The sequence below is a fragment of the Trachurus trachurus genome (genome assembly GCF_905171665.1).
Source record: "Trachurus trachurus genome assembly, chromosome: 1".
Lineage (NCBI taxonomy): Eukaryota > Metazoa > Chordata > Actinopteri > Carangiformes > Carangidae > Trachurus > Trachurus trachurus.
In genome coordinates, this window is record NC_139891.1 from 33,935,837 (window position 1) to 33,963,274 (window position 27,438).

General features: G+C 38.3%; 1 protein-coding gene across 1 annotated transcript in view; it reads left to right on the top strand.

Annotated features, from left to right (window-relative positions):
* The window catches only part of myom2a (myomesin 2a), a 56,687-nt gene that overhangs the window by 16,704 nt on the left and 12,545 nt on the right, over nucleotides 1-27,438 (top strand). Inside the window, exons 9-23 of the mRNA XM_083971404.1 lie at nucleotides 439-603; nucleotides 1,598-1,759; nucleotides 4,043-4,184; nucleotides 5,408-5,619; nucleotides 11,588-11,762; nucleotides 13,833-13,954; nucleotides 16,394-16,581; nucleotides 17,542-17,668; nucleotides 18,596-18,774; nucleotides 20,027-20,141; nucleotides 22,053-22,212; nucleotides 23,590-23,696; nucleotides 24,388-24,432; nucleotides 24,982-25,118; nucleotides 25,536-25,680. Of these exons, the coding sequence (XP_083827530.1) occupies nucleotides 439-603; nucleotides 1,598-1,759; nucleotides 4,043-4,184; nucleotides 5,408-5,619; nucleotides 11,588-11,762; nucleotides 13,833-13,954; nucleotides 16,394-16,581; nucleotides 17,542-17,668; nucleotides 18,596-18,774; nucleotides 20,027-20,141; nucleotides 22,053-22,212; nucleotides 23,590-23,696; nucleotides 24,388-24,432; nucleotides 24,982-25,118; nucleotides 25,536-25,680 (2,181 nt within the window). The remainder of the gene's footprint in view (nucleotides 1-438; nucleotides 604-1,597; nucleotides 1,760-4,042; nucleotides 4,185-5,407; nucleotides 5,620-11,587; nucleotides 11,763-13,832; nucleotides 13,955-16,393; nucleotides 16,582-17,541; nucleotides 17,669-18,595; nucleotides 18,775-20,026; nucleotides 20,142-22,052; nucleotides 22,213-23,589; nucleotides 23,697-24,387; nucleotides 24,433-24,981; nucleotides 25,119-25,535; nucleotides 25,681-27,438) is intronic.

A 27,438-nucleotide genomic window follows, 5' to 3' on the forward strand; every position in this document is an offset into this window, starting at 1 on the left:
AAAATCATCAAACACACAATCCAACGCCCAAAATGCTCTTGTGAAGAAGTTATGACCTACACATTCACCACGCTATGAAATAATAACGTATATAAGAAGCAAATATTTGGAACTACTTGCGCTTTTGAAATCTCTCCACCCAGCAGCTGTGTCTATAATGTAGTTCCGGCTACGCATTTGCCTCTAAAACAACTCTGTCTGGTAACGTTGTGTTATTATCTCAGCTCACGGCTCTGCTCCACCGTTCTAAAAATAGCTTGCACCGACAATTAAAGGTAACGAACCTACTGCTATGACTATAGGGATTATGGCGATAGGATGACTTACCAAAATATTCAACTATCCCTTTAAGAATCATGCAAAAATACAAAATTAACATTGTAACATTGTCGATTTGTTAAGATGTTAAATAAATAAAGTTTCCTTGTTGTCGTCCAGTGCCCCACCTGACGGAGATCCACCCCAGTAAGCTGGAGGTCACGCTGCTCGACCGCTTCTCCGTGTCCTTTGGCGTGGAGGGCGGCGCCATCAGCCTGGTGGCCACCATGGTGGTGGTGCCCGACCTGCCCAACGTCCCGCCGCTCGCCCAGTGGTACCGAGATGGTGAGACGCACCTTTATCCTCTGTGTGTGTGTGTTTGATGCATCAGAGATAGGGTTGCAAAATTCCTTTCCATGGGAATTAACGGGAATGTATTGGGAATAAACGGGAAAAATCCTAAATTTACCAAATTGAAGGTTGGCACTTAACAGGGAACTTAAATATAGTTGGAGAAAATATATTGTTTTTGGAGGGAGGGGGGCTCCTTTTACTTTTTGATTGGGTGGGGGAGGTGGGAGGAGTAATATTTTACTCAACATTCATGTTTTTGTTGTTCAGTAAAATAATTCATTGTTCATACAAGAATTAAAACTTGATGAAGTTCTACTCACAAATAAATCTGTTGAAATGTCATGTTTTTTAATTGTATTATTTTGCATAGATGTCTGCTTATGACAAAACAAAATATTTACATTTATGTTTGGATATGATACAGTTTGTTTCAATTACTCCCAATTTCCAGTGAATTCCCATAAATTCCCATAATTCCCATGGAAAGTTTTGAATTTGGAATATTTCCAAAATTCCCCAGCTTAAAGGGATAGTAGCATTTTTTTTATAAGTGGGGTTGTATGATCTACAAATAGCCCCTAAGTACTTTAATTGCAGTAGAAGACTCTCTGCACTCCTCCCGTTAGCAACGCCAGCCCATAATAGCAATAACAATAATAATTTTTTTTCAGGTAAAACCTCTTTTAGGCCGTGAAAATAGGCCGTTTCTTTGGGTCCATTCACAACAATGTATGTTGTAAATCTCTGGGCAGGGCTATTATGGGCTGGCGTTGCTAACGGGAGGAGTGCAGAGAGTCTTCTACTGCAATTAAAGTACTTAGGGGCTATTTGTAGATCATACAACCCCACTTTAAAAAATGCTACTATTCCTTTAATTTCCTATGGAAAGTTTCTGGAAATTTACCGGAAATTTACTGGAAATTTGCAACCCTGCAACCCTAATGAGAGACAGTAATGGCTGATGAACTCTCTGTTCCCTCTGTAGATCATCTGCTGAAGCCCAGTAAACTGGCGGAGATGAAGGTGGGCGGAGGCGCTGCCCGCCTGACGCTGCCCCACCTGGCCAAGGACGACGAGGGTCTCTACACCCTCCGCATCTTCACCAAGGACGGCACCGCCGAGCACAGCGCCTACCTGTTCGTCTCAGGTTGGACACCCCCCTCTCTTTAAAAGGGATAGTTCAACATTTTGGGCAAATTGGCCCATTGCCATAATCCCTGTAGTCATAGCAGTAGGTTCGTTACCTTTATTTGTCGGTGCAAGCTATTTTTAGAACGGCGGAGCAGAGCCGCAAGCTGCTCAGAGCTACGCTACGGAGGCTCATGGGATTTCTTGGTTTCCCTCATCAAACTCATCAAATACACAATCCAACAACTCCACAACGCTCTGGTGGACAAGTTGTGACCTGCACATTCACCACGCTATGAGATAATAACACAACGTTACCAGACAGAGTTGTTTTAGAGGGAAATACAGAGACTGCTTGATGAAAAACTGTCCCTGAAGGCAACGCGCATCAGTAGTTTTGCATGAATTTGCCTCTAAAACAACTCTGTCTGGTAACGTTGTGTTATTATCTCATAGCGTGGAGAATGTGCAGGTCACAACTTGTCCACCAGAGCGTTGTGGAGTTGTTGGATTGTGTATTTGATGAGTTTGATGAGGGAAACCAAGAAATCCCATGAGCCTCCGTAGCGTAGCTCTGAGCAGCTCACGGCTCTGCTCCACCGTTCTAAAAACAGCTTGCACCAACAAATAAAGGTAACGAACCTACTGCTATGACTATAGGGATTATGGCAATGGGCCAATTTGCCAAAAATGTTGAACCTATCCCTTTAAGTTTAAATACATTAATGGTGACGCAGCTCCACTGGTCCAACAGGAAACCTCGGTTCAGACAGACTTTCTTCTTGACTTTTCTGTTTTATTTTCCCCACTTCCACCGAAAACATCATAAAACCATAAGACACAGTGAAAACTACCAAAAATAAAAACATAAAGGTCCATAATATCGCTACTATTGTCAGTCAGACAACTAAAAAATGAAACAGAAGTACAATCCATCATGTGACCAGATGCTTTGAAAATAAAATGACCTCACATCAAGATATTTAACCAAGATTATTTCACAATGACAGTTTTTAGAAACATTTATCCTTATTTTTTTGCATTCTATTTATTCACATTTATTAACTTTTTAAATACATATTGAACTCTTATGACTCTATATGAAACTTTAATCAGCACAAACAGTGAAACCTGTTGGTTTTTAAAGCTGAAAGCAGCAACGACTTCACCTTCAGAGACTCAAAACGTCACAGTTTCACTTCTACTCTTGATTTAATCTGACAAAATCAAAAATATTTAGCTTTTAGCAACATCTGGTCCAACAGACGTTTCGTGCATTGTTACCAATTAAGTTAAACAAATTGATGAATTTTAAAATTTCTATATCAATTTTCTTTTTTTTAACTACTCATGATAATAATAATGATTTGGCCACACCTCCTCCCTGCCTCCACCTGTGTCATTAATAACGGCTGTGTGGGTCTGAGTCGAGTTTTTAGGACTCGAGCCAAATCTCAGCGCCTTTTTTTAAAGGTCACATCCGCAGCACAGGACAGACTCATTCAACTGATCTGAGCTCAGTCAGTTCTCACCAAACCTGCTCAGTGAATGTGCCTCAACACGACACGACACAGCTCAGCAGCACCGGTGTCCTTGCTACCGTCTCAAGTTTAGGACATTTGTTAAAGGGATAGTAGCATTTTTTTAAAGTGGGGTTGTATGATCTACAAATAGCCCCTAAGTACTTTAATTGCAGTAGAAGACTCTCTGCACTCCTCCCGTTAGCAACGCCAGCCCATAATAGCCCTGCCCAGAGATTTACAACATACAGTGTTGTGAACAGACCCAAAGAAACGGCCTATTTTCACGGCCTAAAAGACCTAACCAACTGCTGATCGGCGGGCGCTAACCCTGGGCGGAGGGACACTTGATTACGTGGTTAGGTCCAAATAAAAACCGCATTTTTCCTGCACTTTGAAGGGCTGGAAAAAATTATATTATAGCGAACAATGGAACTGTGTATTTTTTTTTTCAGGTAAAACCTCTTTTAGGCCGTGAAAATAGGCCGTTTCTTTGGGTCTGTTCACAACACTGTATGTTGTAAATCTCTGGGCAGGGCTATTATGGGCTGGCGTTGCTAACGGGAGGAGTGCAGAGAGTCTTCTACTGCAATTAAAGTACTTAGGGGCTATTTGTAGATCATACAACCCCACTTTAAAAAAATGCTACTATCCCTTTAAAAGACCAAATAAAACACAATCGAAGGAAATAGATTCAGTTCTATTCAATCAAATATGTTTTATTTCCTTGAATCTGTTGCTTCCTTCTTCATCCTCCATCTTTTGTTTCCTCGGCCCCTCAGACGCCGCTCCCTCTGCACCCGGGGCCCCTGGCGCTCCGATGAGCTTGAAGGCGTTCGACGTCAACTCCGACTACGTCATGGTTGCCTGGAAACCACCCAACACCGTCAACGAGGCGCCAATCACCGGATACTTTGTTGATCGGTCAGTGTTTTTCTTTAAATAGAGTTGGCACATGAACACACATTTATCAACGTTATTTAAAAAAAGATGTTTATAATATTATCTGGTTCCATCTTTTCCATCATGATTTACAGCATTTCTCTCTTTTTGTCACTTTAAAGTGAATATATTTATTTTATTTTGGGCTGTTTGGCGCCGTTTTCTTTGTCTCTTTGATAATTAATAGAGTGATTATTAGTTATTTAGTCAAAGAAGTGATTTAGGCATGAATTAAAAATGAAATGAATAGTTGTTTATTAGAGAGGACAATTTTTTTTCATTTTTAGTATTGCTGGGTTTTATTCTGTTTAAATTTTACTTTTAGATTTTTGATATTGAAAAGTTACTTTATTTTTTAAGAAAATTGTGATTTTACTTTTACTTTTATCTTACCTCTTCTTCTTCTTTTCAAAAAGTAGAGTTGGATTCTGCAGACAACATATTGAAAGATATAATTACAATGTTTTGAAATGCGTAAATCACAAAAACCTTTTTAGCATTATAAAAAACAATAGAACATAACCGTTGGTAACACTTTACAATAAGGATCCCTTAATTAACGTTAGTTAGTACATTATTAAGCATTAATTCATATATTAACAATCATTATTATGTATTACTTAGGATTAGGAAACACATTAATTAATGTAGCCTATTAGTAAGCAGTTAATGAATATTTACTACTTAAAGTTAGTAAATAAATTTAAAAGTTGAATTATGTTATTAGTTATCATTGTGTATGCATTACTCAGCATTAATTAACACATTAGTTTATATATTAATGATTAATAATGTACTAATTAACGTTAATTAAGGGACCCTTATTGTAAAGTGTTACCCATTTATTTACTAACTTTAAGTAGTAAACATTAATTAACTGCTTACTAATAGGCTACATTAATTAATGTGTTTCCTAATCCTATGTAATACATTTATAATGATTGTTAATATATTAATTAATGCTTAATAATGTACTAACTAACGTTAATTAAGGGACCCTTATTGTAAAGTGTTACCACACTGGTGATGAAGTTAAATTATATGAGATATAAACACAAACAAAACCCTTTATTACCCTTAATTAATTGTCCATAAAAGGTCTGAATGACAAAAGTAAGATAATATTGACCTGACCCTGTCCATATATTAAAAGTGTTGGTTGTTGAGATGAAGCTGAGACTCACCCGCTGCCTCCTCGTGTGCAGGCGTGAAGCCGGCAGCGACACCTGGGTCCAGTGCAACGACGCCCCGGTGAAGGTTTGCAAATACCCGGTCCACGGCCTGAGCAAGGGCCACTCCTACCACTTCAGGGTCCGGGCCGTGAACAGCGCCGGCACGAGCAGGCCGTCCCGCAAGACGGAGAAAGTGATCGCGATGAGCGCCGACGAGCACGAGAGGCTGCTAGGTACCGACGAAGGTAAATACATGAGCCAGGCGGCGGCGAGGGGACCAGCGTTTCTAACTCTATCTGTCGTTGTTGTTGTCCTGAAACAGTGGTTAAAATCGAAGGGAAATACGACATAGTGCTGAAGGACGATGATCTGGAAGGTACAGTAGTGACTCAGACACTGATCTGGGGTCAGATATCTGCAGTTAATCCTTTAAAACCACTTCCTGTTGATCTCACACACAGACCAAACACTAACAAGTTCAACAAACCCCCCAGTCTTAATCTTAATCTTAACAGTTCTAATGCAGCGGGAAATAAAAAAAATGTTCCCAAAGATTTCTACTTTTCATTGAAATAACTGAATGGAAAAACCCTCAACAGATTCTGCAAATTACCAAAAAATAAAAGTTATAAAACAATTTACGAAGATTCAACTTGTAATTCTGAAAAAGAAAAACATCACACTCAACATTTTTTGTAGAAATTCTTGATTATTTTCTCTTAAATTCCCAGATTGACATTAACATATGAATAATTTTCTTGTTCAGATTTGTAATTATCCTTCCTCCAGGCTTCTCTTCACTCCATGACGCTATGAACACATCAAAACTTTACAAAAATAAATCAAACCACAGATAAACACATAGAAAACAGACCAAACATCTGTTGTGTCAACTCAAAACTAATAATTTCTCCGTAACATCCTGGATTTAACTCCACAAACCCTTTCCTCATCTCCTCCCATCCATCCCGTCCCTTTAATCTAACAGCAGCTCCTTCATTTTCGGTCTATTAAACCCAATAAACCGTTTTTTCCCCCTTTAATACCCTATCCCTTCAAGACGTTTTCTTCTTACTCCACAGTGTGTGTCGTTTGGCCTTTTTCACTTTAACACAAACCTTTGACTCAAAAACTAAAAAATAACGTTCGCGTTTGTTCAATTTTACACAAGGCCGTTGTAGAAGTCCCACATTTTACTGCAAATGAGCTTCAGCTGCTCAGAGCTCTTAAGTGACTCTGTTATTAAAAAAAAGCTGAACGTCATGTCGTTCTTTTTAATCTTTCTTTTTAAAAAGCTGAAACATGATATTAAACTAAACTAAAATAAGGACTTACGACCGCAGCTGCTAAAACTGTGCAGTGATTCTAATAAAAATAGACTTTTTATCTCTGGCACTGGACACATTGTAATAGCTTTTCAGCTTTTCAGCTTTTTTCAGAAAAAGCTGAACAATTACTATCTGAAAATACTGCACACGTATAGACCGAATCGCCTTGTTGTTTACATTCTACTTCCGGGTAGAAAACCAGCACGTAATTTGAATGAGATCAATAGTAACGAACGAGAGTTTAGCTATATATATCGTATTTTTCACACCCTATCACCGTTTAGACAAATCTGAAATGATTGAAGAAACATTACTATTTCTGTGTGTGTGTTTTGTGTTGCTATGTGTTGTATTTATTCAGTTTGGGGGAATCACAGTGTCTAGAAAGCATCAGTGGCTGCAGCTGACTAACGGCGGTAGCTAAGCTAACGGCGGTAGCTAAGCTAACGGCGGCAGCTAAGCTAACAGCAGGACGTCAGCTGTTAAAACCCTCCCGTTGTCGGACACGACATGAAACTACTCCAGTTAGCTCAGTCATGTTGTAACTCAGATATCCGCTGGAGAAAATATTTTTTCATGGACCGTTTATTGAGTCACTGAGTTATTAAAGTTAAACAGGTAGCTAACCGTTAGCCCGGCTAATCTATGATAACCATGACTAATTACAAAAATGTGCACACGTAAATAGTAATGTTTGTCCAATCACTGGTTTTATAGACTTTACAAACATCAGATTAGTCTAAACGGTGATATAGTAACATGAAAAATTTGATATATATAGCGAAACTCTCGTCCGTCACTATTGTTCAAATGCTGGTTTTCTACCCGGAAGTAGTTGTAAACAACAAGGCGATTCGTCCTATATTGAAAACTGGTAAACATTAGGTTCATTTCATAAGGAAATCTGGATAAACAGCAGCTGTCGACCAACCAGGAATGATTTCATCAGTTAGTTTAAAGAGTTTAAATCCGCTGCCGGATGTGGGACTTCTGCAGTAGCTTGTAGCTTCTGTTTCTCCTTGATGCCTCCGCACCGTTCACTCCTCCTGATGATCTAGGCTACGACGTTACGATCCCGGGGGAGCCCACCGACGTGCACGCGTCCGAGGTTTTCAAATCGTACGTGGTGCTGAGCTGGAAGCCGCCCAGCCCCCGCGGACGAGCTCCGCTGTGGTACGTCATCGAGAAGGTGTGTGTGGCGCTCCGCCAACGCCCACTTCCATCAATGTAGTGAAAGATTTTTTTTTTAAAAAGAAGAGAAAAAAAAGACATTAACCTCTTAAACTCCCTCGATTTCCCTTTGAATTGTCCTTTTATCCAACTATTGAGTCGCTTCAATGCTTGTGCTTCAAAATAAACTCCACTATAGATTTAGATGCATTTCTGAACCTGTTTGTAAAGATACAGCCACCTGTAGTTTAAGAGGTTAAATGAGCTTTTTATGCTGTAACACTACAAACACATGTAACTGTACCTGCATCGTTGGGGCTCCAATTAATTGCAGTTAGTGCTAAATATGAATATAGAATATAATAGAATAGAATAGAATAGAATAGAAAATGCTTCATTAATCCCTAGGAGGGAAATTCAGATCATCCAGAAGCTTACATGAAATGATATGATATAAATATGAAATATTCATATGAAAAACCATATATTATAATATGAAAATACAAATCCATACATGGACCCTCACTTTAGATTACATTAGTTTATTTGCACGTTAAACAATGAAAATAATATTAAACATTGTGCAGGAGAGGTTGGAGGCCAGAAAAGCCTTATAGAAATGCCTACCCTATAAAACCAACAATGGTCGTCTTCACAGTGTCAGGACTAAGTGATAATACAAAATTTAATTATATAAAAGTGAGCAATTAACAAATAAAATGAAAGACACAGATTTACAGATCCAAAAAGTGCTACAAATCTTTGCAATTAATGATCTTTACAGGTGTTTTTGTTTTGTTTTGTTTTGTTTACATATTTAAATTATTTGAAATATTTCACAGGTCATTTTTGTTCTTCTGTGAAACTTCTTACCTTATTAGAAACTTTTCTTTAATAATAAATACAGAAATAAAGATGCATATATATATATATATATATATATATATATATATATATATATATATATATATACAATCCAGTAGTAAAGAGTGACAAAGTAGGCTATACAAGAAGTGATAAGTTATGTGCAGGTTTGTAGTAATAAAAATGTCACTTAATGTTAAATGTGTACAGTTATACAATAATTATACAAATCGATTATATCTCCAAATCATAATCAGATTATTTTATTTTGAAAGATCAACATGTAAACAGTCAGTTCTGTCTGGTCAAAGTGAAACCAACCTGAGCTCCAACGATGCAACATCACATCACATCATATCCAACTTCATCATCGCACATCGCTGTTCCTTCTCCCTCCCACTCCCACTCCCCTCCCCCCCACAGTGCATAGCAGGCACTGGAGCGTGGCAGCGGATCAACGCGGCAGTCAAACTGCACTCCCCCCGTTACCCGGTTTTTGATTTGCAAGACGGACAAAAGTACCAGTTCAGAGTGTTTTCAGAGAACATGTACGGCTGCAGCGAGGCCTCGGCGCCTTCGGAGCCCGTCCAAAAGGTCGATCAGGACGGTAAGGGTCACAGGGTCGCTGTCCTACGCACACAATTATCAAAACACAAGGAGATGCACAGGTTTTTATTTTGTACTATTATTTATATTTAAAGGGATAGTTCAACATTTTGGCAAATTGGCCCATTGCCATAACCCCTATAGTCACAGCAGTAGGTTCGTTACCTTTAATTGTCGGTGCAAGCTGTTTTTGCCATGAGCTGCTCAGAGCTACGCTACGGAGGCTCATGGGATTTCTTGGTTTCCCTCATCAGACTCATCAAATACACAATCCAACAACTCCACAACGCTCTGGTGGACAAGTTGTGACCTGCACATTCACCACGCTATGAGATAATAACACAACGTTACCAGACAGAGTTGTTTTAGAGGGAAATACAGAGACTGCTTGATGAAAAACTGTCCCTGAAGGCAACGCGCATCAGCGGTTTTGCATGAATTTCCCTCTAAAACAACTCTGTGTGGTAACGTTGTGTTATTATCTCATAGCGTGGTGAATGTGCAGGTCACAACTTGTCCACCAGAGCGTTGTGGAGTTGTTGGATTGTGTATTTGATGAGTTTGATGAGGGAAACCAAGAAATCCCATGAGCTTCCGTAGCGTAGCTCTGAGCAGCTCGCGGCTCTGCTCCGCCGTTCTAAAAACAGTTTGCACCAACAATTAAAGGTAACAAACCTACTGCTATGACTATAGGGATTATGGCAATGGGCCAATTTGCCAAAATGTTGAACTATCCCTTTAATTTAATTTAATCACATCTCATGTTCAAAAGCTGCAGAGATAAGCATCTTAAAGGGTCTCGAGCTCCAGGTTTAATGTCATTTAATGGAAAATGGAAATGTGTGAGATGAAAAAAGTATGTGTGTGAAATGTCTAATGAAGATTTTTCAAAATAAGATGTAAAACTGAACTTTATTTGGCTTTCCATCACTTGATTTTATGAGACAACAAAAAATGTAGCTGCTCACTAGTTGTTCAAAAGGGAAACAAAGTCCATATGTAAGAACAAAAATAAATCCAATGAACCTGGAAGAGAAAGCAAGAAATATATCTTTATATCCTGTATAACCATGTGTGTCTCAAAATTATAGGTTTTTATTGTCTTAAAAAGCCGAAATTCATGTAAACTTTTTGTTCAAATGCAGTTGCTGTGTTTTTTTTGCAGGTGTTGAGCTGCCGGTCGGTACGTAAAGTCTGACTTGAGACTGATTCACTCTGTTGTAGCAGCGCACATCACTTCACTCTGCCACTGAGTGTGTATGTGTGTGTGTGTGTGTTTTCCAACTACGCGCACACACAGAGGGAAAAAAAAGTGTTTTTGTCAAGTTGAACCTCAATGGAAATGTTGTGATGAGTTCACAGTAAAAACACCTGCACCTTTAACTGTTGCATGTTTTTTTTTTAAGTTGTATTTTTACAGCTCATCGTTATTATTCATCTTCTGTGAGGAAAAGTGTGAACAGAACTCACAAAGTTTAGAGAGTCAAGTTCCTTTAGTTCTTTTTAACTTCACATGATCCGATTTTTTTGTTTTTTTGTGTGAAATAAAAAGTCACTAGTTGATTTTTGACCTTGATGATGAGTTTTTGAAATTTCTAAAATGTATCTGGAGATTAGAATTTCATTTACTTGAGTTAAAGCAGAAGTAAGCGATCCGGTTGTTTTTTCTAACTTCTTGTCAGCCGACGGAGTTAGCAGTCCCCGCCCTCGTCATGGATCTATTGGTCCTCGTCCCTACGTCACCACATTCACGCGCATCCCTTGGCTGCACACACAGCCCTTCTCTCTCCTCATTGGATAAAGGTTGTAGGATACAAGGAAAGTTTTCTCCTCGGCTCAGAGCAGAGCAGAGTGACTGACAGACCCGTGTTTCAGACCAAACACTCTATAGAAGTGATTGCTGTCTGAAGATACAACTATTTAAGACTTATATTAACACAAATATTCCGCTTACTTCTGCTTTAACTTCACATGATCCGATTTTTTTGTTTTTTTGTGTCAAATAAAAAGTCACTAGTTGATTTTTGACCTTGATGATGAGTTTTTTGAAATTTCTAAAATGAATCTGGAGAGTTTCATTTACTTGAGTTAAACAACAACTTCTGAATCAGTTTTATGAACAAGAACAAAATATGGAAAAAAGTTGTTTCTGGATCTGTGACTGTCACATGATTGATTGATTGATTGATTGATTGATTGATTGATTGATTGATTGATTGGTCCCGTTGTTGTCCCTGGGTGACAGGCGTGCCCTCGGCCCCCGGTCAGGTGGTGGCCACCAGGAACTCCAAGTCCTCTGTGTTCGTGCAGTGGGATCCTCCCAAACATCCCAACCACCTGATTGGATATTACATCGACGGCCGCGCCGCCGGCTCCAAGGACTGGTTCCCCTGCAACCACAAGCCCTTCAGACACACCAGGTAGCTATAATATGATATGAATATGATAATCTAATAATGTGTTTGTTTTGACACATATAAACGTCACATTGGTTTCCTTTAGGATCCCAAAAGTCTCCATTAAAACATTTTCAACCAAAATGACAGTCCAAGCTTTTATATTTACCCTTTATCCACACATGAACTTATTTGTGACAAATAAAATAAGTTATTTAGGTTTAAGATCAAAGAAGTACTTTTTCCATACACTATATGTATGATATACACACATTTTTGAGAAAAAGAACACCTTCCAAGGGTGAAGAACCATATATGGAAAATGCAGCAATAAATTAGAAAGAGAAAAAAACTCCTATAATATCCTCCAATAAAGATCTGTGGTTGATTTAAAAAAAAAAATAAGTGCAGTGTAAAGGGTTAAATCTGCAATGCACGGGTTTGTTTTCTTTTTTAAAGCTGTATCAACTCATCAGTGGCACTGATTGGCTGAACTCACCTGTATTTAATGTTCGTGTTCAGTCAGTAACTCTTTAAAGCTTTAATACGTCCCTCCTGTTTTTATGCATTTTATTAAACAAGTCACATTTCAGTCACAAACTAAACACTGAGACACACCAGGTAGCTACCAGAGTCCAGATGTTGGAAAAATACATGATCAATACTTCAGAAGATGTTCAACCTAAAGTTCTGTATCAGTAAAAAAAAAAAAAAGCCTCAGTTAAAGGAGAATTCTGGCCATTTTTTTTTACCCCTAAATCGCTGTCCTGATGGTCACCCAGTGTTGTGTGGAGCAAAAAACGCGACTAAAATTGATGCAGGCAAACCAGAGTTACCATGGCTGGATGGCGCTAGGGATAGCAACAACGCTAACCTATGGGGGCAATTCTTTCAACCACAACAAACACTCAGAAAACAATCACATATCTCTGGTACATGACTGGAATCCTTAGAGACACCACTGAACTCATATAGTTACAGTACAAACAGTATAAACTTTGTGTTTTTGCATGTAGCCACTCACCTCAGACAGCCGAACTCTGAAACATCCTGGAAAGACATTACTATCCGATCGCAGAGCGCCTGCTCTCCCCGACACAGAAACAAACACTTTTTAAACGGTCGGTGATATCATGGACATTACCACTGCACTGCTCGACCGGTTATTTTAGTAAAGAAATCATCACAACAAGGAAAAAGTGTTTGTTTCTGTGGCGGGGAGAGCAGGCGCTCTGCGATCGCTTAGTAATGTCGTTCCAGGATGTTTCAGAGTTCGGCTATCTGTGACTACATGCAAAAACACAAAGTTTATACTGTTTATACTGTATAAATATATCCCCTATATGAGTTCAGTGGTGTCTCTAAGGATTCCAGTCATGTACCATAGATATTTGATTGTTTTTTGAGTGTTTGTTGTGGTTGAAAGAATTATTGCCCATGGGGGCAATAATTCTTTCAACCACAACAAACACCCGGCGCACCCGGCGCTAGCGCTAGCGACGTCTAGCCATGGTGTAACTCCGGTTTGCCTGCATCAATTTTAGTCGCGTTTTTTGCTCCAACCAACACTGGGTGACCATCAGGACAACGATTTAGGGGTCAAAAATGACCGGAATTCTCCTTTAAACAAAGATATTTACATTCACTGCAAAAACTCAAAATCTTTCCAAGAATATTTGTCTTATTTCTTGTCAAAATGTCTCATTTCTAGTCAAAACTAATTTCTTTCCACTTAAAATAAGATTCATCACCTAAAAATTAACTTGTTTTTAGATCATTTTCACTTGTTTCAAACAAATTTTCACTTGAAATAAGTAGAAAAATCTGCCAGTGAAAGCAAGTTTTTTTGTGCTTGTAATAAGAAAGAAAAACTTGCTCCACTATCAGATTATTTTAAGTGAAAATCTGCTTGAAAGAAGTAAAAAGTGTTTAAAAACAAGCTGCTTTTTAATGTCATGAGTCTTATTTTAAGTATAATGAGATTTGTTTTGACTAGAAATGACATTTTGACAAAAAAAAATGATTTTTTGCAGTGTTTACGGAAGAATAATGACACAGAAACACTGACTGACTCTCTGAATGTGTGTGTCTCAGGTTCGTGGTCCACGGTTTGATCCCAGGAGAGACCTACGTCTTCCGTGTCCAGGCCGTCAACATCTTCGGCCTCAGCGAGGAATCCCAGGAGTCGAGTCCGATCTCTGTGGAGCCGGCGCTCGGTACGACAGCGACGACACATTTAGTTTAGTTTATTTATTTATTTCATTCATTTATCGAGCATAAAAACAAAAAAATAAAATTCATAAAAAAATGACAATACTGTAACTCTTGAATGAAAGGGGGCAGAAAGAAGCAAACTTATATTGTCTACCCCTTGTTACAAAGAATTCATTCACAATTTAGATAGTACCTTTATACCTCACAGTGTTTGAACAGTCAGAGGGTGAAAAGTGGCTGAAAGAAAATCTGTTGTTTCTACTGACCAGAGACAAAACAGAAACAAAGTAAATGATTGGATATTTTAAAACGAGCGGTACTATAAATAAATCTTTCTCTCGTGTATCCAGGGAAGTGGGCGGAGTACGGTAGGTGTTATATCACTCCACTGGTTCCTCCCTCCTGAGTTATTCCACCTCCTCCACGTAACCTTTTATTCACTCACAGTTTTGCACAGTTTTGTTGTTGTATCACTGCCACATGTTTTATCTCTCTCTGCACTTTATTAATTTAGATGAACTTCCACATTCTGCACATAGACAGGACACTTTATACTGTTACTTCTTGCAGTCATGCCAACTCGGGCATATTTACACTGAAGTTCATTAATATGCACTGTCCCTTTAAAATAAAAAAAATAAAAAATAGATTACGTACACCAGGTAAAACTAATTTTACGGAGAACAGGTACAGAGAACCAGGGTACGGAAGATCAGAGATGTCAGAGTAAGAGTAAAAAAGCTTTTCATAAATTTCTTATTTTATTCAACTGTAAAATTAAAAGACTTTATAAATGAAAAATTAATCCAGTTAATACATCTGAGTTAAAAATGGATTCACATAAACACCATAAAATTAAAAATAGTTAATGAATAAATGAACGATAAAAAAAAAAAATGAAAGGGCAATTTAAAAATGTGAATAAACTGGATTCCTTCTTCAATTACACTGCAAAAACTCAGAATCTTTCCAAGAATATTTGTCTTATTTTTTGTCAAAATGTCTCATTTCTAGTCAAAACGAATCTCTTTCCACTTAAAATAAGACCCATCACCTAAAAATTAACTTGTTTTTAGATCATTTTCACTTGTTTCAAACTAATTTTCACTTGAAACAAGTAGAAAAATCTGCCAGTGAAAGCAAGTTTTTTGTGCTTGTAATAAGAAAGAAAAACTTGCTCCACTATCAGATTTTTCTACTTATTTCAAGTGAAAATAGACTTGAAATAAGTAAAAAAAGTGTCTACAAACAAGCTGCTTTTTACTGTGATGAGTCTTATTTGAACTATAATGAGATTTGTTTGACTATAAATAAGAAAAATATCCTTTGAGTTTTTGCAGTGTAACATTTTCTCTTTGATATTTACGTAGCTCCAGGTTTATATTCCCATTTTTAAACTTTCTTTTCAAATTGTATCACTTATTCATGACTTAATATATATTTATGAATGGTTTAAATCTGTTTTAAGATCTCCATTGTTTATTGTTATATTAATAGTTTATTTATAGATTATTTTTCCAACAACAAACCAATGTAAATATGAAACCAAAGAACTGCTTCATTTCTTTTCTTGTGGCATCTCTGGTCCTCCGTACCGAACATTCAATAATCCACCCCAGACTTATATATAGGACGAATCTCCTTGTTGTTTACAACTACTTCTGGGTAGAAAACCAGCATTCGAACAATAGTGAGGGACGAGAGTTTCGCTCTATATATCTACTTTTTCATGTCACTATATCACCGTTTAGACTAATCTGATGTTTGTAAAGTTTATAAAACCAATGATTGGACAGACATTACTATTTATGTGTGCACATTTTTGTAATTAGTCATGGTTATCATAGATTAGCCGGGCTAACGGTTAGCTACCTGTTTAACTTTAATAACTCAGTGACTCAATAAACGGTCCATGAAAAAATATTTCTCCAGGGGATATCTGAGTTACAACATGACTGAGCTAACTGGAGTAGTTTCATGTCGTGTCCCACAACGGGAGGGTTTTAACAGCTGACGTCCTGGTGTTAGCTCAGCTACTGTTGTTAGCTTAGCTCCCGCCGTTAGCTTAGCTACTGCTGTTAGCTTAGCTACCGCCGTTAGCTTAGCTACCGTTAGCTGTCCCTGTCAGCTGCAGCCGCTGATGCTTTCTAGACACCGTGATTCCCCTAAACTGAATAAATACAACACATAGCAACACAAAACACACACACAGAAATAGTAATGTTTCTTCAATCATTTCAGATTTGTCTAAACGGTGATAGGGCGTGAAAAATATGATATATATAGCTAAACTCTCGTTCGTTACTACTGTTCTCATTCAAATTACGTGCTGGTTTTCTACCCGGAAGTAGAATGTAAACAACAAGGAGATTCGGTCTATATATTATAATTTAATAATAAATGTGTGAAGTGACGTTAATCCGAGTCTCTTTCCCTGTCAGCCACTCCCAGCGCTCCCTTCGGCATCACCATGCTGAGCTGCGACGGCTCCTCCATGACCGTGGCCTGGAAGAGCCCCAAACACTGCGGCGGCTCCAAGGTCAACGCCTACTACATCGACAAGCGCGACGCCGACTCTCACCTGTGGCAGGAGGTCAACACGTCGGCCGTCAAGGAGAGAATCTGCACCGTGAGTGGAGAGAGACGGATAGAAATTAAAGGGATAGTTCACCCAAAATTGAAATTTCATCACTCATTATCTACTCACCCTCATGTGGACTAAGGGCTGGGAGAAGTTTCAGAGTCCTCCGTGGCTTCTCTGAGTTACAGGGGGTCTCGGCGTAGCAGTGCATGTCCATATGACGGTTGCAAATGGATACCAACTGTCTTCGTAACAAAAAGACACACCAAAAAACATCCAAATACCTCCATGCTGCTCGTATGTAATGTCTGTCTTGTATTGAAGCCCCGAAATGCGAAATTGTCTCGAAAAAAATTAAATAAGTCTATATTTCAAGCTTGTTTTGTAGCAGAAGCTCCTCTTCCCTGTTCGTCAAATTTGGACGAACCGGGAAGAGGAGCTTCGAGAAGCTTCCGCTACAAAACAAGCTTGAAATATAGACTTATTTAATTTTTTTCGGGACAATTTCGCATTTCGGGGCTTCAATACAAGATGAACATTACATACGAGCAGCATGGAGGTATTTGGATGTTTTTTGGTGTGTCTTTTTGTTACGAAGACAGTTGGTATCCATTTGCAACCGTTATATGGACAATATGCACTACTACGCCGAGACCCTCAGAGAAGGGACAACTTGACATAAAGACAATTTAAACAGTCATAGCAGACCTAATTGCCAAACTTATTATTATTATTATATTATATTATTATTATTATGTCAAGTTCTCATAACAAGGACATCTCAAACAATGTCAACTTTGCATCAAAAGTGACATAACTTACCGAATGACACTTAACAACAGCTGTCATAAGTATTCATTGATGTTTATGACAGCTGTTATGTCATGGTTATGACAGTTTTATGTCAATCTTATGAATACCTATTCAAGTAAAGTGTTACCCAATGTACCTTTAATGAAAACATCACAACACTTTCCTCTTTCTCTCTCTCTCTCTCTGTGTCGTCAGATCGAACATCTGACTGAAGGAACCTTCTACGAGTTCAAGGTTCAGGCCGGCAACATGGCCGGTGTCGGGCTGGCGTCGGCTCCCAGTGCTCCCATGAAGTGTTCAGCCTGGACCATGGACGAGCCCGGTGAGACCCCAGTCCTCTGCTTCCTCTTCTTCAGATTGTTTTAAAGCTTTAACTGTGTTTTAATTGATTTTTATGAACATTGACATTAGCATAAAGTACGACAAACTTGGCTTTGACACAAAGATACATGCAGGTAGATGACTGATGGAGTGATGGACTGACATAAAAGAAGCACAACAAAACAAACCCTAAAAATCGTTGCACTGGCCAGTCCAGCATTTGACATACAAGACTCTCAAATTATCTTTATCTTGCAGCATACATGTCAAATAATCCACTGATAATCTAATAATGTGTTTGTTTTGACACAGATAAACGTGACATTGGTTTCCTTTAGGATCCCAGAGGTGTCTATTAAAACATTTTCAACCAAAATAACAGTCCAAGCTTTTATATTTACCCTTTATCCACATACAGTAACTTATTTGTGACAAATAAAATAAGTTATTTAAGTTTAAGATCAGAACTTAAGTTTCAAAGAAGTACTTTTTCCATATATTATATGTATGATATAGTATATACATTTTTGAGAGAAAAAAGGGTGAAGAACCATATGGAAAATTCATTGACCTGGATTTGCAGCAACAAATTAGAAAAAGAAAAAACTCCTCTAATATCCTCCAATAAAGATCTGTGGTTGATATTTTGAATTTCAAGGTATTTAAAGAAATGCACTATAAAGGGTTAAATCTGCAATGCACAGGTTGTTTTCTTTTTTAAAGCTGTATCAACTCATCAGTGGCACTGACTGGCTGAACTCACCTGTATTTAATGTTCATGTTCAGTCAGAAACTCTTTAAAGCTTTAATACGTCCCTCCTGTTTTTATGTATTTTATTAATTAAACAAGTCACATTTCAGTCACAAACTAACTAAATATTGATACGACAAAAACTTCATGTGTGTTTTTTACGTGTCTCTCCGCCAGGCCCGGCCTACGACCTGAGCTTCAGCGAGGTCAGAGGTCACTCCCTGGTCGTCCTGTGGAAGGCGCCCGTCTACACCGGAGCGAGCGCCGTCACCGGATACTTTGTGGACATGGCCAAGAAGGGCTCCAAGGAGTTTGTCACCGTGAACGAGGAGGCTGTCCACCACCGCTACCTGGCGGTGAGAGCCCCGACATTCATCAACACTGCAAGAACTCAAAATCTTACCAAGAATATTTGTCTTATGTCTAGTCAAAATGTCATTTCTAGCCAAAAATAATCAAATTATACTCAAAATAAGACTCATCACACTAAAAAAGTAGCTTGTTTTTAGACACTTTTTTTTACTTCTTTCAAGCAGATTTTCACTTGAAATAAGTAGAAAAATCTGACAGTGGAGCAAGTTTTTCTTTATTATTACAAGCACAAACAACTTGCTGCTTTCACTGGCAGATTTTTCTACTTATTTAAAGTAAAAATACGTTTGAAACAAATGAAAATGATCTAAAAACAAGTTTTTTTTAGGTGATGAGTCTTATTTTAAGTGAAAAGAGATTAGTTTTGACTAGAAATTAGACATTTTGACAAGAAATAAGAGAAATATTCTTGGAAAATTTTTGAGTTTTTGCAGTGAATGTACTGTAATATTTCTGATCACATGGCAAAAACTCAAAATCTTACCAAGAATATTTCTCTTATTTCTAGGCAAAACAAATCTCATTATACTTAAAATAAGACTCATCACATTAAAAAAGTAGCTTGTGTTTAGACACTTTTCACTTCTTTCAAGCATATTTTCACTTGGAATAAGTTGGAAAATCTGATGACAAATGAAAATGATCTAAAAACAAGTAATTTTTTAGGTGATGAGTCTTATTTTAAGTGAAAAGAGATTTAGTTTTGACTTGAAATGAGACATTTTGACAAGAAATAAGAGAAATATTCTTGGAAAGTTTTTGCAGTGAATGTACTGTAATATTTCTGATCACACGGCAAAAACTCTTTCCAAGAATATTTCTCTTATTTCTTGTCAAAACTAAACTCTTTCGCCATAAAATAAGACTCATCACCTAAAAATTAACTTGTTTTTAGATCATTTTCACTTGTTTCAAACAAATTTTCACTTGAAACAAGTAGAAAAATCTGCCAGTGAAAGCAGTTTTTTGTGCTTGTAATAAGAAAGAAAAACTTGCTCCACTATCAGATTTTTCTACTTATTTCAAGTGAAAATAGGCTTGAAATAAGTAAAAATGTCTTAACGAGCTGCTTTTTAATGTGATGAGTCTTATTTTAGGTATAATGAGATCTGTTTTGACTAGAAATGACGATCTGACTAGAAGTAAGACAAATATTCTTGGTAAGATTTAGAGTTTTTGCAGTGCAATAACCCATCGGCTTCATGTGACAAACAACGTTTCCATGGTAACCTGCAGGTGAAGGGTCTGGAGGAGGGCCACTCCTACGTGTTCAGAGTCCGCGCCGTCAATGCAAGCGGCACCGGCAAAGCCTCCCAGGTGTCCGAGCCCGTCTGCGCCAAAGCTCTGCCAGGTAACGACGTTAACGACGTTAACACAACACATTGATCACATGACTCAACAACATCCAAACCCACCAGACCTCAGAAACACTAAGAAACAACAGATATTTACACAACTCACACCACAAGGACAGGAAGCAAATAAAATGGTGAACTATGTGAGTATTAGTGTAATTAAAATTGCATAAATAAATAAATAGATAGATGAATAAACTTGGATGCACATGAGATCATTACATATTTACTGAGTAGATTCAGTGTCATAGATGAGTTAATAGTAAAAGTTTATTTAGCAGTTTTATGTAAGTCAGGTAGGAGAGGAGTCACTGATGATGCTTTTGGAGAAACTTCTTTTTACATACTCAAGATATACTAGTTATAGTTATATTCTATACAAGTTATACTCAAGATGCAGAAAACCAAACATTAATGAGCTGTTTAGTCGTCGACGTCTTCACATGTTTTCTAATACAAATCTAAAGTACAATAAAAAACAACAACCAGCAAACAAAAAACACTTAGTTAAAACAAAGTGTTTTCATTTCTGTTTTCATTTCTACTGAAGTTGCTACTTAAAGGGATAGTTCAACATTTTGGCAAATTGGCCCATTGCCATAATCCTTATAGTCATAGCAGTAGGTTCGTTACCTTTATTTGTCGGTGTAAGCTATTTTTAGAACGGAGGAGCGGAGCGGCAGGCTGTTCAGAGCTACGCTACGGAGGCTCATGGAATTTCTTGGTTTCCCTCATCAAACTCATCAAATACAAAATCCCAAAACTCCAAAACGCTTTCGTGGACAAGTTGTGACCTGCACATTCACCACGCTATGAGATAATAATAGAACGTTACCAGACAGAGTTGTTTTAGAGGTAAATTCATGCAAAACCGCTGATGCGCGTTGCGTTCAGGGACAGTTTTTCAGCAAGCAGACTCTGTATTTACCTCGAAAACGGCTCCGTTTCGTAACGTTCCATTATTATCTCATAGCGTGGTGATTGTGCAGGTCACAACTTGTCCACGAAAGCGTTTTGGAGTTTTGGGATTTTGTATTTGATGAGTTTGATGAGGGAAACCAAGAAATTCCATTAGCCTCCATAGTGTAGCTCTGAACAGCCTGCCGCTCCGCTCCTCCGTTCTAAAAATAGCTTACACCGACAAATAAAGGTAACGAACCTACTGCTATGACTATAAGGATTATGGCAATGGGCCAATTTGCCAAAATGTTGAACTATCCCTTTAAAGTGAAATATTATAACTATAACTAATATATAAGTTATCTTAACTGAACTAATTCTACGTTGCTTTATCTATTATTTATTTTATCTACGAATCACAGAGAATATTTATGAACTTAATTTTTGATTTGGTTTTTATGAACAACGATATAATGTACATAATATTTACATGTGCATGTTGTTTCCCCTTGACAGCTGCTCATAATATTTATTCATATACTCAAGTATTGAATAAGAAAAAAACACAACATGAATAAATACTTTTTTTTTTTTTCAAAAAGCCTCTCTTTTGAGCCTTAATAAATATATAATTTGCTCCATCCATGATACATGTCCCACACTTTTTGGATCCATAGTTCTACATGTTAATGCTGCTGTGATCAGTATATTTTAGAGATATTTTAGTATTTTTCATCCTTCCTGTTTTATCCACCCGTAGGTATTGTGCAGCAGATAAAAGTCTCATATAGAGTAACAACATCTTAAAGGAAACATTTTAAACTTGTCTTCACTGCAGGATGCATCAAATGAATCAGAGCATTTACAACTTCCTACATTTATAAATAACCTAGTTGAACTAACGGAGGTGCAGAGTCTCTGACCTGAGTATGGAAGCCCTGAAAGGCCAAAACAAAACCTCCACCTGAGCTTCTGTAGATGAACGTTGTTGTTGTTCGTGTCGACAGGCACCAAGGAGATCGAGGCCGGCGTGGACGAGGAGACCGGAGACATCTACCTGTCCCTGGAGGCCTGTGAGATCTGCGAGACGTCCAAGTTCGTCTGGTCCAAGAACTACAAGCCCATCGGCGACTGCCCCAGGGTCGCCGTGACAACACACGGCAGAACGTAAGCTCGCCGCTCCCAACACGGCTACACAGAAAACGTATCATCGCTGGTGTTGTTGTTGTTTTGTGGCTCAGAGGAACTCGTACACTGCAAAAACTCAAAATCTTTCCAAGAATATTTGTCTTATTTCTTGTCAAAATGTCTCATTTCTAGTCAAAACGAATCTCTTTCCACTTAAAATAAGACTCATCACAAAAAATTTACTTGTTTTTAGATCATTTTCACTTGTTTCAAGCAAATTTTCACTTGAAATTAGAAGAAAAATCTGCCAGTCAAAGCAAGTTCTTTGTGCTTGTAATAAGGAAGAAAAACTTGCTCCACTGTCAGATTATTTCAAGTGAAAAGTGTAGATACAGAACAGCAGCTTCACCTGCAGCTCCACACTGCAAAAACTCAAAATCTTACCAAGAATATTTGTCTTGTTTCTAGTCAAAACAAATCTAATTCTACTTAAAATAAGACTCATCACATAAAAAGTAGCTTTTTAGACACTTTTTTACTTCTTTCAAGCAGATTTTCACTTGAAATAATCTGATAGTGGAGCAAGTTTTTCTTTCTTATTACAAGCACAAAAAAACTTGCTTTCACTGGCAGATTTTTCTACTTATTTCAAGTGAAAATTTGTTTGAAACAAGTGAAAAAAACAAGTTATTTTAAGTGGAAGGAGTTAGTTTTGACAAGAAATTAGACAAATATTCTTGGAAAGATTTTGAAATCGCTGAACTGGTTCCTCAGGATCATAAAAGAAACCATTGTCAGTGATCCAAACCCACACGTTGTTTCTGATCTCCTGCAGCGATCAAACAAACTGAGTCATGTTTTGTGTTATGGCCCCCAGTGAGTTCCCAGCCTTTCCTTACAACATCCCTGGGAAACACAGAAGTGTGTAATGACAGGGAAATTTACTTTACTTTACTTTATTTGTTTATTTGGTCGGGACAATACATATTAATGGACAGTGAGTGCTAGAGTACCCACAGTAAATACACCGGACTTAGCACATGTGCTAAATTACATCCGTAGTCCCCAAAACAATACAACAAATTAACATAAAAAGTCCAAAAAGACAGAGGACCATTAGATAACAGGAAAAGTACATTTACATAGTTACAGGGTTAGACATGATTCTATATATAATCTATATAGCTGGAATTAACATGATTCATTGAAATATAAAAATATGTCTATACAGTTGCGATTGACATGATTCATTTTAAATATAAAAATATAAATCTATACAGTTGTGCTTGACATTATAAAATGAAAACACAGAGCTGAAACTGTCGATTTTGTTCAATTTTTTGTGTTGAATTGGAAGTAGAGTCTTTATTCCACCTGTTATCAGTGTCATATTTGGTGTTTTTATTCGTGCCACAGCTCCAGATTGACCTTCACCAACCCCGATAAGGACGATCTGGGCCGCTACTCTGTGGTCGTCACAGACACAGACGGAGTCTCAGGCAGCCACACGCTGACCGAGGACGGTAGGTCACGCAGGTTCAAGTAGAAAACAGCTAAACAAAAACAAACAAGTCAGAGTTTAAAGGGATAGTTCACCCAAAATTCAAAAATTCCACTCATTATCTACTCCACACCCTCATGTGGACTAAGGGCTGGGAGAAGTTTCAGAGTCCTCCGTGGCTTCTCTGAGTTACAGGGGGTCTCGGCGTAGCAGTGCATGTCAATATAACGGCTGCAAATGGATACCAACTGTCTTCGTAACAAAAAGACACACCAAAAAACATCCAAATACCTCCATGCTGCTCGTATGTAATGTCCAGAAGCTTCCGTTACAAAACAAGCTTGAAAAATAGACGTATTTTATTTTTTTCGGGACAATTTTGCATTTCGGAGCTTCAATACAAGACGGACATTACATACGAGCAGCATGGAGGTATTTGGATGTTTTTTGGTGTGTCTTTTTGTTGCGAAGACAGTTGGTATCCATTTGCAACCATTACATGGACATGCACTGCTACACCGAGACCCCCTGTAACTCAGAGAAGCCACGGAGGACTCTGAAACTTCTCCCAGCCCTTAGTCCACATGAGGGTGAGTCGATAATGAGTGAAATTAGAATTTTGGGTGAACTATCCCTTTAAAATCCAGTCATTTTTGCACCTGTTTTTGTTGGTTTGTCTGTGTTGTTCATGTTGTCTTGGCTCCATCCCACAGCCCTGAACACCATGCTGGAGCTGAGCCACGCCATCAGAAACCCGAGTGAGTCACGAGGAAATTTAAACTGCTAAAACTCCAAATCTTTCCAAGAATATTTGTCTTATTTCTTGTCAAAATGTCTCAATTTTAGTCAAAACTAATCTCTTTCCACTTAAAATAAGACCCATCACCTAAAAAATAACTTGTTTTTAGATCATTTTCACTTGTTTCAAACTAATTTTCAATTGGAATAAGTAGAAAAATCTGTCAGTGAAGCAAGTTTTTTTGTGCTTGTAATAAGAAAGAAAAACTTGCTCCACTGTCAGATTTTTCTACTTATTTAAAGTGGAAAATTTGCTTGAAAAAGTAAAAACGTGTCTTAAAACAAGCTAATTTTTAATTTGATGAGTCTTATTTTAAGTATAATTAGATTTATTTTGACTAGAAATGACATTTTGACTAGAAATAAGACAAATATTCTTGGTAAGATTTTGAATTTTTTGCAGTGTACATACACATAACAAGCGTTTTCAACTCTATTTTCTTCAGGATCTCATTGTTCTGTCATCTCATCTCTCTTGTGTGTGTGTGTGTGTGTGTGTGTGTTTTCAGTTATTCCTCTGAAACACGGCCTCAACTACGAGATCCTGGAGAAGGGGCACGTCCGTTTCTGGCTGCAGGCCGTCAAACTGTCGTCCGCCGTGTCCTACCGGTTCATCGTCAACGACAAGGAGGTCACCAGTGGAGAGGTAACTGTTTGTGTTGTGTTGTGTTGTGTTGTGTTCATTCACCTATTACTGTAATAACTCTAATGGCACCACACACACGGTGTTACTAAACTTCGGCCCCGGAGGCGCTGACATGTGGTGAGTTTCCTGATCTCCGCCCCTCAGCTTTATTTTTCTTCTGCTGTGTTTTGAGTTGTCTGTTTAGTAACTCTGAGAGGTCACGTGTTAGCTTGTTGTCAAGGAAACCAAACAAACACACACACACTTACACAATTACACACATCATTCCCATCCAATAGTCGGCTCTGATATCTTTTAACCCCTAAGTGTCCGTCAGATTAAAAGCCTCAGGATGGTTAAAAGATTCTTGAACAGCAAAGCACTGATGGTTTTTTAATATTAAGCTTTTCTTTTTCTTGCTCCGTGTTTTGCCCTCAGGGTCATAAAATCAGTCACGACGTGGCCACAGGAATCATCCAGATGACGGTGGATCACTTCACCAGAGCCAACGAGGGAACGTACACCGTCCAGATCCACGACGGCAAAGCCAAAGCCCAGACCTCCCTGGTGCTGGTGGGAGATGGTGAGGCTGCACATCACTGTCACATCACCAATATGTCACCAACACATCACCATCATGTCATCATCACATCAGCATTCCATCACCATTCTATCAGCATTCCATCACCATTTTATCAGCATTCCATCACCATTTTATCAGCATTCCATCACCATTTTATCAGCATTCCATCAGCATTCCATCACCATTCCATCACCATTTTATCAGCATTCCATCACCATTTTATCAGCATTCCATCACCATTTTATCACAATTCCATCACCATTCCATCACCATTACATCTCCATTACATCACCATTACTTCACCACCACATCACCATCACATCACCATTACATCACCATCACATCTCCATTACATCACCATTACATCACCATTCCATCACCATCACATCACCATTACATCTCCATTCCATCTCCATTACATCACCACCACATCACCATTCCATCACCATTACATCACCATTCCATCACATCACCATTCCATCACCATCACATCACCATTACATCACCACCACATCTCCACCACATCACCATTACATCTCCACCACATCACCATTCCATCTCCATTCCATCACCATTACATCACCACCACATCACCATCACATCTCCATTACATCACCATTACATCACCATTCCATTCCATCACCATTACATCTCCATTCCATCACCATTACATCACCATTACATCACCATCACATCACCATTCCATCACCATCACATCACCACCACATCACCATTACATCACCATTACATCACCACCACATCATCATCACATCTCCATTACATCACCATTACATCATCATTACATCACCATCACATCTCCACCACATCACCATTACATCTCCATTCCATCACCATTACATCACCACAGGGCCGGCCCGTGGCATAGGCCGTATAGGCAAATGCTAAGGGCGCCGTCCATCCAGGGGGCGCCAGCGCCACAAATGGGAAAGAAAAAAAAGTGTAACTTTCACTATTTTTATAACTAGTTGGTACTATTATTTCTTAATACAAAAAATAACCCCACGTTAATTTAAATGCAAAGCAATACCTATTAAAAAGTAATAATATAATATGTTACAACATTACTTACTAAGTCGCCCCCCCCCCCCTCTCCCCCACATGCCCATTGGTACTGCCCTCCGCTCTCCCCGCAGTCACACACAGCAGAGGTACCTGTCTGCACTGGGAATGCTTTCAAGCCGTTTTCTTGTTAGAAACGCCACATTTTTAATTAGATGTGTGGATACTTGGTTGCATTAATCCTCAAAGTCAGCACAAATGCCGGCTTGTTTGCGCGACCGTCTCGATATGTTTTTGTTTATATTTCGGTCATTTTACGCCGCCCTTGACGACCTGCAAACAAAAGAACAGCTGTGAAACGCTTCGAATCCGCAGAATCGTTAGGAGAGAGAGAGAAACAGTGAGGAGGATGAAAGTGCTTCAGAGGCTGAAAGTTCTGACTCATTTGATGAGGAAGATATTGAAAAAAGAAGAGAGAGTTGAGACTTCAGCCTGCTTAGACAGCAGGGCCACAGCTCCAGCTCCAGACCTGCTGAGCTCTCAAACCATTTTTTTATACCTTTCAAACAGCACCACAGTGACATATATAGGGTACATTATATAGGTTAAATATTGTAAATGTTGTGTTTTTTGTCTGTTTAGTTGATATTTTGTTTGGAGAAAAAAAGCTAATTTCTCATTTAGGGCTACACACATCTCATGAAGTTTGAAATGTAATGTTAAGTCAATATTTAGCTT